General features: G+C 40.2%; 1 protein-coding gene across 3 annotated transcripts; it reads right to left on the reverse strand.

Annotated features, from left to right (window-relative positions):
• Nucleotides 1-1,582: 1,582 nt before the first annotated feature.
• LOC113223419 (guanylate-binding protein 6-like) lies at nt 1,583-13,414 on the reverse strand. 3 transcript variants are annotated; one of them, XM_026452878.1, is made up of 4 exons: nt 13,396-13,414; nt 13,189-13,286; nt 2,562-2,774; nt 1,583-1,770 (listed from the first exon to the last, which is right to left on the reverse strand). In XM_026452878.1, exons 3-4 carry the CDS (start codon nt 2,749-2,751, stop codon nt 1,598-1,600), a joined length of 363 nt encoding a protein of 120 aa, XP_026308663.1. In that variant the 5' UTR covers nt 2,752-2,774; nt 13,189-13,286; nt 13,396-13,414; the 3' UTR covers nt 1,583-1,597. The 3 variants fall into 3 exon arrangements, with proteins under 3 accessions (XP_026308663.1, XP_026308664.1, XP_026308665.1); XM_026452879.1 differs by lacking the exon at nt 13,396-13,414 and having other exon boundaries at nt 2,562-2,764; nt 13,189-13,389; XM_026452880.1 differs by lacking the exon at nt 13,396-13,414 and having other exon boundaries at nt 13,189-13,389.
• Between the last annotated feature and the right edge of the window lie 1,047 nt (nt 13,415-14,461).

Genomic DNA, 14,461 nt, shown 5'->3' on the forward strand with positions numbered 1-14,461 from the left:
ATGTGGGGATTATGGGAACTACAATTCCAGATGAGATTTGGGTGGGGACACAGCCAACCCATCCATAGCATGCATATATATATTTATTGTATATTGAATATTATATATATAATATATATTCAATCTCAAAAAAGGGAATTTTGTCATTTGCAACAACTTAGATGAACACCAAGGTCATTAGGCTAAGTGAAATAAGTCAGACATAGAAAGACAAATACTGCATGATCTCACTTATCTGTGGAATCTAAAATAGTCAAATTGTCAAACTCATAGTCGCAGAGTGGAATAGTGGTTGCCACGGGCTGGGGATGGGAGAAATGAAGAAATGTTGGTCAAAGAGTATAAAATTTCAGCTATGCAACATAAATAAACTCTGGAGATCTACTGTGCAGCAGTGTGACTGTAACTAACAATACTATATTGATTGTGACCTTAACTTCTGCTAAGAGGACAGATCTTAATTGTTCTTACCACACCAAAAAATAAAAAAAGGGCATAGAAAAAAGAAAATGATAACTATGTGAGGTAATGGCTATGTTATTGGCTTGATTGTGGTGATCATTTCACAGTGTATACACATATCAAAACATCAAGTTGTACAGCTTAATTATATACAATTTTTGTTTGTCAATTATACAACACAAAAGCCGAAAAATAAGCAGAATTTCCAACGCCTGTTTGGGCAAAAATAAAGTGTATATGTATAGAAATTTAGAAAGTATTCCCAAATAAGTCTCAAACTAAGACAAAAAAAAGAGAGAAATTATTTATTTCACCCATTCATAAGAAGCTAAACACCAAAAATTCATCTTATAATGTTTACTGTAGAAAGAACAAATACTTTTACATGACAAGCACAATCAGAAGTGTCTCAAAGCCTTCCGGAATGCTCTGTGGGTAGTTGATGAGCTTCATCATGAGAAATATAAACTGAACTCTCTTAATTCCAACCCTCAAGTGTACTCTTCACGTGGTAGCTCAGAAGGTGGGTGAGAGGCCTTTCTTCATCTCCTGAGATTGGAGTCAATACCTCTTCTCTTTCTTATCAAGGCACTGTTATACGCAACTGTACGTGGTGAAAGCTGTGAGGTGCTGCCTGGATCACAGGTGTCAGCTCTCTTAATGAGAAAGTTTTCCAGGACAGACTTCCAGTGATTGACCAGCACCAGGGATGAAGGCCTAGCACCCTTGTCCCAAAACATGATAACTCAAAAGGGCCGTTCCAGCCACAGAGCTCCCTGTGGAATTGACGGAGGGCAGGGACTGCACTGCATTCCAATCTCCTCCCTCTCGGCAACCTACTTCTTTCCCAATCATTCTACACCTTGAGGGCTCTTTGTGGGCAGGACCTTTACTTTGTTCACCAGTGTCTATGCTACTCAGCCCAAAGGCCTGGAACTCAACTGCTAACAAGATTTTATGAAATTGAATCAAATCATTCACCACTGTGCCAAGAAATAAAAGAATGTTTTACCTAATATACCTTGATATCTAATCTTGTCTAGAAGTGTGACTCAAATAGGTCAAAGTTTGCCTTATTCACTGTAGTTGGATTTCTAGTTTTCACAAATGTATCACAACAATTAAATTACAAGGATCATGTCTGGAATAAAAAGAACCTGCCTATGACTCCCTGCCTTACCTTTCCCACATCGCCCAGACCCTCGGTGTCCAGAAGGACCAGGGTGTGGTTTCGCTTGGAGGGGTGGGGCACGCACCACATCCAGATGCCCTTGGTTTCAGACTGCACCGTGGAGCCCAGAGGGAAGCCTGCAGGGAAGAGGAGGAAGCTAAGCATGGGGACAGCAGAACAGCCAAGCAGCCCTGGGGCCATGGATTCAGACTGGTTGGATTGTAACTGCCCCAGCATACAAGATGGTGCTTTCTATATTTCCTCAAGAATGTCTCTCTCTGTGATTCATTTATTTCAAAAAGCAAGGGACATTAAATGTGAGAATGATGCCAAGCAAGCGCTCAAAATGGAGATGAAGAGGAATCCATGAATCAGACAAAATGGAGGTCACTGATAACAAGAACATCCTGAAAAGTGGTGAGGTTCAAAGTCAGACAGGAGTGGGCTGAAGAAAGACATGAGAAGCAAAATAATTCAAAAAAGCAGATTGAGACAATGTTTTTTTCATTGAAAGTGATTAAAGACAAAAACACAAAATCAAAACAGGATTTGGTGCCCACTATGACATGTGAAATTCAGGAAGAGTTTTTAAGATGATACACCTTCAAACATCTTTGTATGTTGATGGGAATATTACATGAAGAAAGTAAAATATGTTATAAGAGAAAGGAGACACAATTACGGGAGCCCGGGACTTGAATACACAAGACATGGGAGCATTCTGAGTACTAGTAGGGGAGGTTTTCCTTAATGGGAATAAAGGAAAAAATATGGGGAAAGGTTACAGAAAGGTAGCGATTTGGTGGTGAGAATCAGAATGAGAAGGTTGGTTTATTGAAAGGAATTGGGTTCTCGCTTCACATGCCTAGGTTAGAGCATTAAGATACTGGAATCAAGCAATTGGCCTGTGTCCTAGGATACCACTCACCATGATTCTCTCCTGCCAGACGGTTCATCAAGTAGGATTTGCCTGTACGGTACAGTCCAACAATGGCCACCACCACCACTGGCTGAGAAATCTTGTCAAGAATCTGGACAGCTTGCTGGTTCACCAACAGCTTGTCATTGTTGTTTTCCACCAGGCAAATAGGGGCCAACATTTTGGGTCCAGATTCCATGGCAGCTGCCAACCTAGAAGAGCCTCCCAGTAGAAATAAGGTTACATTCTCTGCTACAGTAATGCAAGCACCCATAAATTTAGGACTGATAAGACTTTTGCATTTCTTTGAGACAACATGTAACCTAGCATTAGCGAATTGCAAAAGGCTTCCTCCATCATTCTCCCAAATCCGTAATGGTGTTAGCAATGAAACATAGTATATTATCATCTCCATAATTTTTCTTCAATAGTAATAATAAAACTCAAGTAATTGTTATCATAATAGAGGGTCTACAATAGTCTAAGCCCTGTGATGCCTGCCTTAAATATCTGACCTCACTGACACTTATAAGAACCTGCAAGTTAGAGATTATTTTATCCCTATATATGTAAATGAGATAAATGAGTCTCACAAAGGCTGAGTGCATAAGTCATAGAGCCAGGATTACAAACCCAGACAATTGCGCAAAATGGCAGACTAAGAAGTTCCAAGTCCTTCTTCTCTCTTGGAGACATCAAAAAACAACTGAAAAAATGACTAAAATTATCTTATAGAAGCTCTAGAAAACAGTCAAAGGTCTACAGCACCCAAGAAAATGTCCAGTAGAAAAAAAAAAGGGCACCTTCAAAATAGTAGGAAATTCCAAGGTGTTTGATTTGCCCTTTCCCTATCCACTCACCTCAAGGCCATGGTTGTGGTCTGGAGGAGGTGGCAGTCCAGTTTCCACTTCCCTTCCCTGAACTGAAGGGAGTAGAACAGACTTTATTTATAACCTGCTATTCTGACTGGGGGCTGTCCTTTCTAGTATATGTTCTGCCTTACTCAGATTTCCAGTATCAATGATTTCTTGTGCATGATACCAAAACCACAGAAAACTGAAAAAAAAAAAAAAAATAGATACACCACACTTAATCAAAATTAAAAATTTTTGTGCATCAACGAGCACTGTCAGTGTAGTAAAAAGGCAACCCATGGAATGGGAGAAAATATTTGCAAACCATATATCTGATAGACTACATGAAGAACTCTTACAACTCAACAGCGACAAAATCCCAATTGAAAATGCCCTGAAATGAACATTTCTCCCAGGAGGACCTATAAATGACCTTAATACACATATGAAAACATGTGCAACATTAGTTATCACTGGGGAAATGTAAATCAAAACCACAGTGAGGTACCACTCCACAACCACCCATTAAAATGACGAATATTTTCAAAAAAAAAAAATTAAGCAGAAAACAAGTGTTAGCTAGGATGTGGAGAAATTGGAATCTTTGTCCATAGCTAGTAGAAATATGAATGGTATTGCCACTAAGAATAAAAGTATGGTGGTGGCCCGGCGCAGTGGCTCATGCCTGTAATCCCAGCACTTTAGGAGGCCGAGGCGGGTGGATCACGAGGTCAGGAGATGAAGACCATCCTGGCTAACATGGTGAAACCCCGTCTCTACTAAAAATACAAAAAATTAGCCAGGTGTGGTGGCAGGCACCTGTAGTCCCAGCTACTCGGGAGGCTGAGGCAGGAGAATGGCATGAACCCAGGAGGCAGAGCTTGCAGTGAGCCGAGATCACACCACTGCACTCCTCCAGCCTGAGCGACAGAGCGAGACTCCGTCTCTAAAAAAAAAAAAAAAAAAAAATATGGTGGTTCCTAAAAAAAGATGAAACATAGAATTAACATCAAAATATTTCATTTCTGATTGGGGTAATTCCAAGATGGCCAAATAGGAACAGCTCCAGTCTGCAGCCTCCAGCATGATCAATGCAGAAGAGGGGTGACTTCTGCATTTCCAACTGAGGTACCTGGCTCATCCTATTGGGACTACTTGGACAGTGGGTGCAGCCCATGGAGGGTGAGCCAAAGCAGGACGGGGTGTTGCCTCACCGGGGAAGCACAAGGTGTTGGGGGATTTCCCTTTCCTAACCAAGGGAAGCCATGACAGACTTCCTGGAAAAATGGGACACTACCATGCAAATACTGTGCTTTTCCCAAGGTCTTAGCAACCAGCAGACAAGGTGACTCTCTCCCGTGCCTGGCTCAGTGACTACCACACACATACAGCCTTGCTCACTGCTAGTGCAGCAGTCTGAGATCCATCTGTGAGACCACAGCCTGACTGGGGAAGGGGCGTCCGCCATTGCTGAGGCTTCAGTAGGTAAACAAAGTGGCCAGAGAAGCTGGAACTGGGAGGAGCCCACTGCAACTCAACAAGGCCTACTGCCTCTAAACTCCACCTCTGTGGGTAGGGCATAGCTGAACAAAAGGCGGCAGGCAACCTATGCAGATGTAAATATCCCTGTCTGACAGCTCCGAAGAGAGCAGTGGTTCTCCCAGCACAGTGTTTGAGCTCTGAGAACGTACAGACTGCCTCCTCAAGTGGGTCCCTGAACCCCATGTAACCTAACTGGGAGACATCTCCCAGTAGAGGCTGAGAGACACCTCATATAGGCAGCTGCCCTCTGGGACAAACCTTCCCAAAGAAAGATCAGGCAGAAATATTTGCTGTTCTGCAATATATGCTGTTCTGCAGCCTTCACTGGTGATACCCAGGCAAACAGGGTTTGGAGTGGACCTCCAGCAAACTCCAACAGACCTGCAGCTGAGCAACCAGACTGGTAGAAGGAAAACTAACAAACAGAAAGGAATATCATTAACATCAACAAAAAGGTCATCTACACCAAAACCCCACCTGTAGGTCACCAACATCAAAGACCAAAGGTAGACAAAACAACAAAGATGGGGAGAAACCAGAGCAGAAAAGCTGAAAATTCTCAAATCAGAGCAACTCTTCTCCTCCGAAGGATCACAGCTCCTCGTCAGCAAGGGAACAAACCTGGATGGAGAATGACTTTGACGAGTTGGCAGAAGTAGGCTTCAGAAAGTCAATAATAAGAAACTTCTCTGAGCTAAAGGAGGATGTTGAAACCCATTGCAAGGAAGCTAAAAACCTTGAAAAGGATTAGATGAATGGCTAACCAGAATAAACAGTGTAGAGAAGATCTCAAATGACCTCATGGAGCTGAAAACCATGGCACGAGAACTTCGTGATACATGCATAAGCCTCAATTGACAATTTGATCAAGTGGAAGAAAGGGTATCAGTGATTGAAGATCAAATTAATGAAATAAAGTGAGAAAAGGTTAGAGAAAAAAGAGTAAAAAGAAATGAACAAAGCCTCCAAGAAATATGGAAAAATGTGAAAAGACCAAATCTACGTTTGATTGGTGTACCTGAAAGTGATGGGGAGAATGGAACCAAGTTGGAAAACACTCTTCAGGATATTATCCAGGCAAACTTCCCCAACATAGGAAGACAGGCCAACACTCAAATTGAGGAAATACAGAGAACACCGCAAAGATATTTCTCGACAAGAACAACCCCGAGACACATAATTGTCAGGTTCACCAAAATTGAAAGGAAGAAAAAAGTGTTAAGGGCAGCCAGAGAGAAAGGATGGTTACCCACAAAGGGAAGCCCATCAGACTAACAACAGAACTCTTGGCAGAAATCCAACAAGCCAGAAGAGAGTGGGGGCCAATATTCAACATTCTTAAAGAAAAGAATTTTAAACCCAGAATTTCATATCCAGCCAAACTAAGCTTCATAAGTGAAGGAGAAATAAAATCCTTTACAAACAAGCAAATGCTTAGAGATTTTGTCACCACCAGGCCTGTTTTACAAGAGCTCCTGAAAGAAGTACTAAACTTGGAAAGAAATAACCGGTACCAGTCACTGCAAAAACAGGCCAAATTGTAAAGACCATTGATGCTAGGAAGAAACTACACCAATTAATGGGCAAAATAACCAGTTAACATCATAATGATGGGATCAAATTCACACATAACAATATTGAACTTAAATGTAAATGGGCTAAATGCCCCAATTGAAAGACACAGACTTGACTCTTGGATAAAGAGTCAAGACCCATCAGTGTACTGTATTCAGGAGACCCATCTCACATGCAGAGACACACATAGGCTCAAAATAAAGGGATGAACAAAGATCTACCAAGTAAATGCAGGGGTTGCAATCCTAGTCTCTGATAAAACAGACTTTAAACCAACAAAGATCAAAAAAAGACAAAGAAGGCCATTACGTAATGGTAAAGGGATCAATTCAACAAGAAGAGCTAACTATCCTAAACATATATGCACCCAATATAGGAGCACACAGATTCATACAGCAAGTCCTTAGAAATGTACAAAGAGACTTAGACTCCCACACAATAATAATGGGAGACTTTAACACTCCACTGTCAATTGTAGACAGATCAATGAAACAGGAAGTAAACAAGGATACCCAGGACCTGAACTCAGCTCTGAAACAAGCAGACCTAATAGACATCTACAGAACTCTCCACCCCAAATCAACAGAATATACATTCTTCTCAGCACCACATCACACTTATTCTAAAATTGACCACATAATTGGAAGTAAAGCACTCCTCAGCAAATGTAAAAGAACAGAAATCACAACAAGTGATCTCTCAGACCACAGTGTAATCAAATTAGAACTGAAGATTAAGAAACTCACTCAAAACCACACAATTACATGGAAACTGAACAAGTTGCTCCTGAATGACTACGGGGTACATAACGAAATGAAGGCAGAAATAAAGATGTTCTTTGAAACCAATGAGATCAAAGACACAACATACCAGAATCTCTGGGACACATTTAAAGCAGTGTGTAGAGGCAAATTTATAGCACTAAATGCCCACAAGAGAAAGCTGGAAAGATCTAAAATTGATACTCTAACATCACAATTAAAAGAACTAGAGAAGCAAGAGCAAACACATTCAAAACCTAGCAGAAGGCAAGAAGTAACTAAGATCAGAGTAGAACTGAAGGAGATAGAGACACAAAAAACCCTCCAAAAAATCAATGAATCCAGGAATTGGTTTTTTGAAAAGATCAACAAAATTGACAGACAGCTAGCAAGACTAATAAAGAAGAAAAGAGAGAAGAATCAAATAGACGCAATAAAAAATGATAAAGGGGATATCACCACCAACCCCACAGAAATGCAAACTACCATCAGAGAATACTATAAACACCTCTACGCAAATCAACTAGAAAATCTAGAAAAAATGCATAATTTCCTGGACACTTACACTCTCCCAAGACTAAACCAGGAAGAAGCTGAATCCCTGAATAGACCAACAGCAGGCTCTGAAATTGAGGCAATAATTAATAGCCTACCAACCAAAAAAAGTCCAGGACCAGATGGATTCACAGCTAAATTCTACTAGAGGTACAAGGAGGAGCTGGTACCATTCCTTCTGAAACTATTCCAATCAATAGAAAAAGAGGGAATCCTCCCTAACTCATTTTATGAGGCCAACATCATCCTGATACCAAAGCCTGGCAGAGACACAACCACAAAAGAGAATTTTAGACCAATATCCCTGATGAACATCAACGTGAAAATCCTCAATAAAATACTGGCAAACCGGATCCAGCAGCACATCAAAAAGCTTATCCACCATGATCAAGTTGGCTTCATCCCCGGGAGACAAGGCTGGTTCAACATTCACAAATCAATAAACGTAATCCATCACATAAACAGAACCAAGGACAAAAACCACATGATTATCTCAATAGAGGCACAAAAGGCCTTCGACAAACTTCAACAGCCCTTCATGCTAAAAACTCTGAATAAACTAGGTATTGATGGAACGTACCTCAAAATAATAAGATCTATTTATGACAAACCCACAGCCAATATCATACTGAATGGGCAAAAACCAGAAGCATTCCCTTTGAAAACCGGCACAAGACAGGGATGCACTCTCTCACCACTCCTATTCAACATAGTGTTGGAAGTTCTGGCCAGGTCAATCAGGCAAGAGAAAGAAATAAAGGGTATTCAATTAGGAAAAGAGGAAGTTAAATAGTCCCTGTTTGTAGATGACATGATTGTATATTTAGAAAACCCCATTGTCTCAGTCCAAAATCTCCTTAAGCTGATAAGCAACTTAAGCAAAGTCTCATGATACAAAATCAATGTACAAAAATCACAAGCATTCCTATACACTATTAACAAACAGAGAGTCAAATCATGAGTGAACTCCCATTCACAATTGCTACAAAGATAATAAAATAGGAATACAACTTACAACGGATGTGAAGGAACTCTTCAAGGAGAACTACAAACCACTGCTCAATGAAATAAAAGAGGACACAAACAAATGGCAGAATATTCCATATTCATGGAGAGGAAGAATCAATATCATGAAAATGGCCATACTGCCCAAGGTAATTTATAGATTCAATGCCATTCCCATCAAGCTACCAATGGCTTTCTTCACAGAATTGGAAAAAACTACTTTAAAGTTCATATGGAACCAAAAAAGAGCCCACGTTGCCAAGACAATCCTAAGCCAAAAGAACAAAGCTGGAGGCATCATGCTACCTGACTTCAAATTATACTACAAGGCTACATTAACCAAAACAGCATGGTACTGGTACCAAAACAGAGATATAGACCAATGGAGCAGAACAGAGGTCTTAGAAATAACACCACACATCTAAACCACCTGATCTTTGAGAAACCTGACAAAAACAAGAACCCAATTTAATAAATGTTGCTGGGAAAACTGGTTAGCCATATGTAGAAAGCTGATACTGGATCCCTTCCTTACACCTTATACAAAAATTAATTCAAGATGGATTAAAGACTTAAATTTAGCCCTAAAACCACAAAAACCCTAGAAGAAAACCTAGGCAATACCATTCAGGACATAGGCATAGGCAAGGACTTCATGACTAAAACACCAAAAGCAATGGCAACAAAAGTCAAAATTGATAAGTGGGATCTAATTAAACTAAAGAGCTCCTGCACAGTGAAAGAAACTACCATCAGGGTGAACAGGCAACCTACAGAATGGTAGAAAATTTTTGCAATCTACCCATCTGACAAAGGGCTAACATCCAACATCTACAAAGAACTCAAACAAATTGATGAGAAAAAAACACAAACAACCCCATCAAAAAGAGGGCAAAGGATATGAACAGACAATTCGCAAAAGAAGACATCCATGCAGCCAACAGATACGTGAAAAAAATGCTCATCGTCACTGGTCATCAGAGAAATGCAAATCAAAACCACAATGAGATACCATCTCACACCCAGTTAGAATGGCCATCATCAAAAAGTCAGGAAACAACAGATGGTGGAGAGGATGTGGAGGAACAGGACTGCTTTTACACTGTTTGTGGGAGTGTAAATTAGTTCAACCATTGTGGAAGACAGTGTGGCAATTCCTCAAGGATCTACAACTAGAATTACCATTTGACCCAGCAATCTCATTACTGGGTATATACCCAAAGGATTATAAATCATGCTACTATAAAGACACATGCACACATATGTTTGTTGTGGCACTATTCACAATAGCAAAGACTTGGAACCAACTCAGATGTCCATCAATGATAGACTGGATTAAGAAAATGTGGCACATGTATACCATGGAATACTATGCAGCCATAAAAAGGGATGAGTTCATGTCCTTTGTAGGGACATGGATGAAGCTGGAAACCATCATTCTCAGCAAATTATCACAAGGACAGAAAACCAAGCACTGCATGTTCGCACTCATACTTGAGAATTGAACAATGAGAACACTTGGACACAGGGCAGAGAACATCACACAGTGGGACCTATCAGGGGGTGGAGGTTTGGGGGAAGGATAGCATTAGGAGAAATACCTAATATAAATGATGAATTGATGGGTGCAGCAAACCAACATGGCACATGTATACCTATGTATCAAACCTACACGTTCTGTACATGTACCTTAGATCTTAAAGTATAATAAAAAATTATTAAAAATATATATTTTATTTCTGTGTATATACACCAAAAAAATTGAAGGCAGGGACTCAAACAGATAATTGCACACCAATGGTCATGGCAGCATTATAACAGCTAAAAGATGAAAACAACCCTTATGTCCATTAACAGATGATATCAACGAAATGTAGTATATACCTACAGGGGAATATTCTTCATCCATAAAAATGTCTGAAATTATGACACATGCTACAATATGGATCAGTCTTGAAGACATTATGCCAAGTGCAATAAGCCAGACATAAAAGAACAAATGTTAAATGATTCCACTTGGATGAGGTACTAGAATAGTCAAATACATTGAGACGAAAAGTAGAAGCATAATTACCATGGGCTGAGGGAGGAAGGAAGGGCAAATCATTGTTTAAAGGTAGAGAGACTCAGTTTACAATAATGAATAGATTCTGGAGACAGTTGCACAACAATGCGAACATATTAGTGTCACTGAAGTATACTCTTAAAATTGTAAAATTTATTAATTTTATTAGGCATATTTCACCACAAAACAAAAAACGTAAACGCCAAATCCTTGACAAACTGACAATCAAAGACAGTGGTTATCCTATATGTTCTTTGATCAGTAACCTGCAGTAACTTTTTAATGATTATCATACACTGACACATGCTCTCTAATTTGTCAATGTGACTGTATGTGCTCATCTTTTATCTACAGGTTTAGAAGAGGGATAGAAATTGGAGGGAGAAGGGGAAGAAGCAATGTGGGATGAGAACCTTTTAGAGAATGGAGGCTACCTTTTTCAAAAGGGAAGCAGAAACATGTCTAGAGCTAAAGAATTAAAACACAGGCTGAAGCACTTAGCCTAGAAGGGTGAGGTTCTCAGTGAGTTACTCCTACAGATGAGAAAAAAAAAAAAGAATTAGAATAACAATACATATAACATTGCATATTATACAGAGAGATAAATTAGAGATATATAAAGAGAGAGAGGTTTATCTCTCTATACATAGATAAGTTAGAGAGATTTCCTTTTGAGAGATAATGTCAGTGTCACTGTTGAGTGAATTGAGGTGAAAGGCATACGGGATTTCATTGTAAGTTTTTGAGAGGTGAAGTTTAATTCCATAAATTTAGTACTGAAAATACAATTATTCTGTAGATCTCCTGGCACATTTTTATTGCCATTATATTAAAATGATTTTCTTTGATATTTGTATTTCTTTATAATCAGAATATGTAAACATAATATTGTCTTCAAATGCTTCAAATACTCACTTTTGTATTTATATGTCAAATATTCAAGATGCTTCTAATGTCATCAAAAATACCAGCTCTATCTTTCACTACTTATATGGCCTTGACCAAGGAGCATCACCTAGATGAGCCTGTTAATTATAGGGGTCTGTGAGTTAAATCATACATCTAACCCAGAGGGTGTTTTAGTAATAAAATGAGACATTACAAGCTTATATCTTAACATGGCATACAGCACAAAATAGGATTTTAGTAAAAGTTGAATTAAATGGAGGTTAAGCTACATAATTACATTGGTCCATTAGCTTGTACAGTTCAACAAAATATGCAAACTGTAAATTACTAAGAAACCAAAACTACAGATAAATTTTTCATCAGAGCAAAATAGTAAAGTTTAAGCACGCTGTTGCTGTACAACCTGCTCTTGTGTGGTTCTTCACTGAGGGGAGGAAGGAGAATGGAGATCAAACATAAGGCCCTGATTTCTACGATGAAATGCATTGTAACGTCTTCATCACATTACAGTTACTGCAACTGTACAGTCCCTTCTTTAAAGTGAGCAATAAAGGAAGCTCTAGGAAGATGTGGCTGCTCCTGCAAACTTTATATAAATCAGGTCTCTGGTTTCTTAGCTGTGAGGAGACAGAGAACTTTTAACTTCTACTAAATGAAATACAGCTGTTCAATCCTAGTCAGGCCTGGTTTTCAAACTCTGATTTACATAAGAATCACCTGAGGGGATTGAAACCCAGATTCCCAGGCCTAAGGATCTATCTGTTTATCAAGAGCTACAAGTAACTCTGATGATCCTGTGGGAAACTAACACCACACACACACACACACACACACACACACACACACACACAGAGAGTGAGAGAGAGAGAGAGAGACTATGTAATTATTTTTAAGTCATAAAGACAAGCAATGTAGGGACTAGCTTTTATTTCTACATAGAGACTTATAGAGCTCTTACTCTGAACCTTTCCTAAGTGTGACCACTAGAAAAATAGAAAAGAAACTCTCCCTTCAGGTTATAATTGCCTGGAAGCTCCTTGTTCTCTGCATTTCTGGGCCTGCCGCAGGACGTGAGAGAGACAGCCAGGCAGGCGCCCACCAGGGCTCATTCCAGGCCACTCACTGCTGTCCTGAGTTGATGATCAGGGAGGAGCACATCCAGGGGGACACGGTGCGCCTGGCTGTGACCTCGTGGCTGTCACTGGTTGAAGGGGAGAAGCTGAGCTTCCCCAGAACTAAAGCCAGTCACAGATTCCTGCAGGCCAGGCAGCAGGCCCCCTGCTCTTCCTGCCCATTCCTCAGCTGCCACTCTGAATCAGAAAGCGAGTCTTGAGTTGGACCAAGTTGCGTGTAAAAGAAAGCAAACATACCTGCTCTTCAGCACCACAGGTCCAAGTTTTGAGTTTTCAGTCGCCTTTCACTAGCCCCTTGCTCTCGTTCCTCCTTCCTCTTTTCTTTTGTGTCCCTCCTTTATAAAGGAAAAAAAGAGAGTGAGCTGAGGAAGCTAGTCATTTCCACAAATGGGATGGTACAATAAAGCTGAAATTGAAAGTAAAAGCAATTCATGCAGTTGTTACAAATTAGCAGAGGCACATCTCAATTTTGTTGTTGTTGTTGTTGTGAGACAGAGTCTCACTCTGTCGCCCAGGCTGGAGTACAGGCTGCGATCTCGGCTTAGTGCAAGCTCCTCCTCCCAGGTTCATGCCATTCTCCTGCCTCAGCCTCCCCCCGAGTAGCTGGGACTACAGGCGCCCGCCACCACACCTGGCTAATTTTTTGTTTTTAGTAAAGACAGGGTTTCACTGTGTTAGCCAGGATGGTCTTGAGCTCTTGACCTCGTGATCCGCGCACCTTGGCCTCCCAAAGTGCTGAGATTACAGGCGTAAGCCACCACGCCCGGCCCTGATCTGAATTTGAGGATGGGTGTTGGGTGCAGGGGTGAGAAGAGGTCAGAAAAAGCCACAGATGCTGCACAGTCACACCTTAGCAAGCACAGTCCTGCCAGCTTTCTTCTGTCTTCCCCACCTTGGAAGTCTTCCTGGGCTTTCTTCTTGATACCTCTCCCAGTTAGCTTTAGTTTCCATGGCACACAAGAAAAATAGAAAACCCATATTAGAAACAATAAACAAACCTTCAGAAACCAAGAATATTGTAAGCATTTTTCTCTTAGTGGGGATTCTTGGGTTCTTTTGTTAACAAGTAGCTTTCAATGTTTTAAATATGTTCGCTCACTTGCAAATACACAGACACAGGTATACTTCAAAGAGATTGTAGATTTGGTTCAAGACCACGGCAGTAAAGTAAATGTTGCAATAAAGTGAGTCACACCAAAGTTTTGGTTTTCCAGAACTTATGCTTACACTATTCTGTAGTCTAAGTTTAGTAAGTGTGCAATAGCATTATGTCTGAAAATAAAATTACGATCCTTAATTTTAAAAGATTTTATCGCTGAAAAATGCTAATGATCATCTGAGCCTTCAGCAAGTGGTAATCTTTGTGCTGGTGGAGAGTTTTGCCTTAATTCAATGGCTGCTGACTGATCAGGGTGATAGTCGCTGAAAGTTAGGGTGACTGTTGGCAATTTCTTAACGTAAGATGACGGTGAAGTTTAATGTATTGATTGACTCTTCCTTTCGCAAAAGA

Source organism: Piliocolobus tephrosceles, chromosome 1 (assembly GCF_002776525.5).
Source record: "Piliocolobus tephrosceles isolate RC106 chromosome 1, ASM277652v3, whole genome shotgun sequence".
NCBI lineage: Eukaryota > Metazoa > Chordata > Mammalia > Primates > Cercopithecidae > Piliocolobus > Piliocolobus tephrosceles.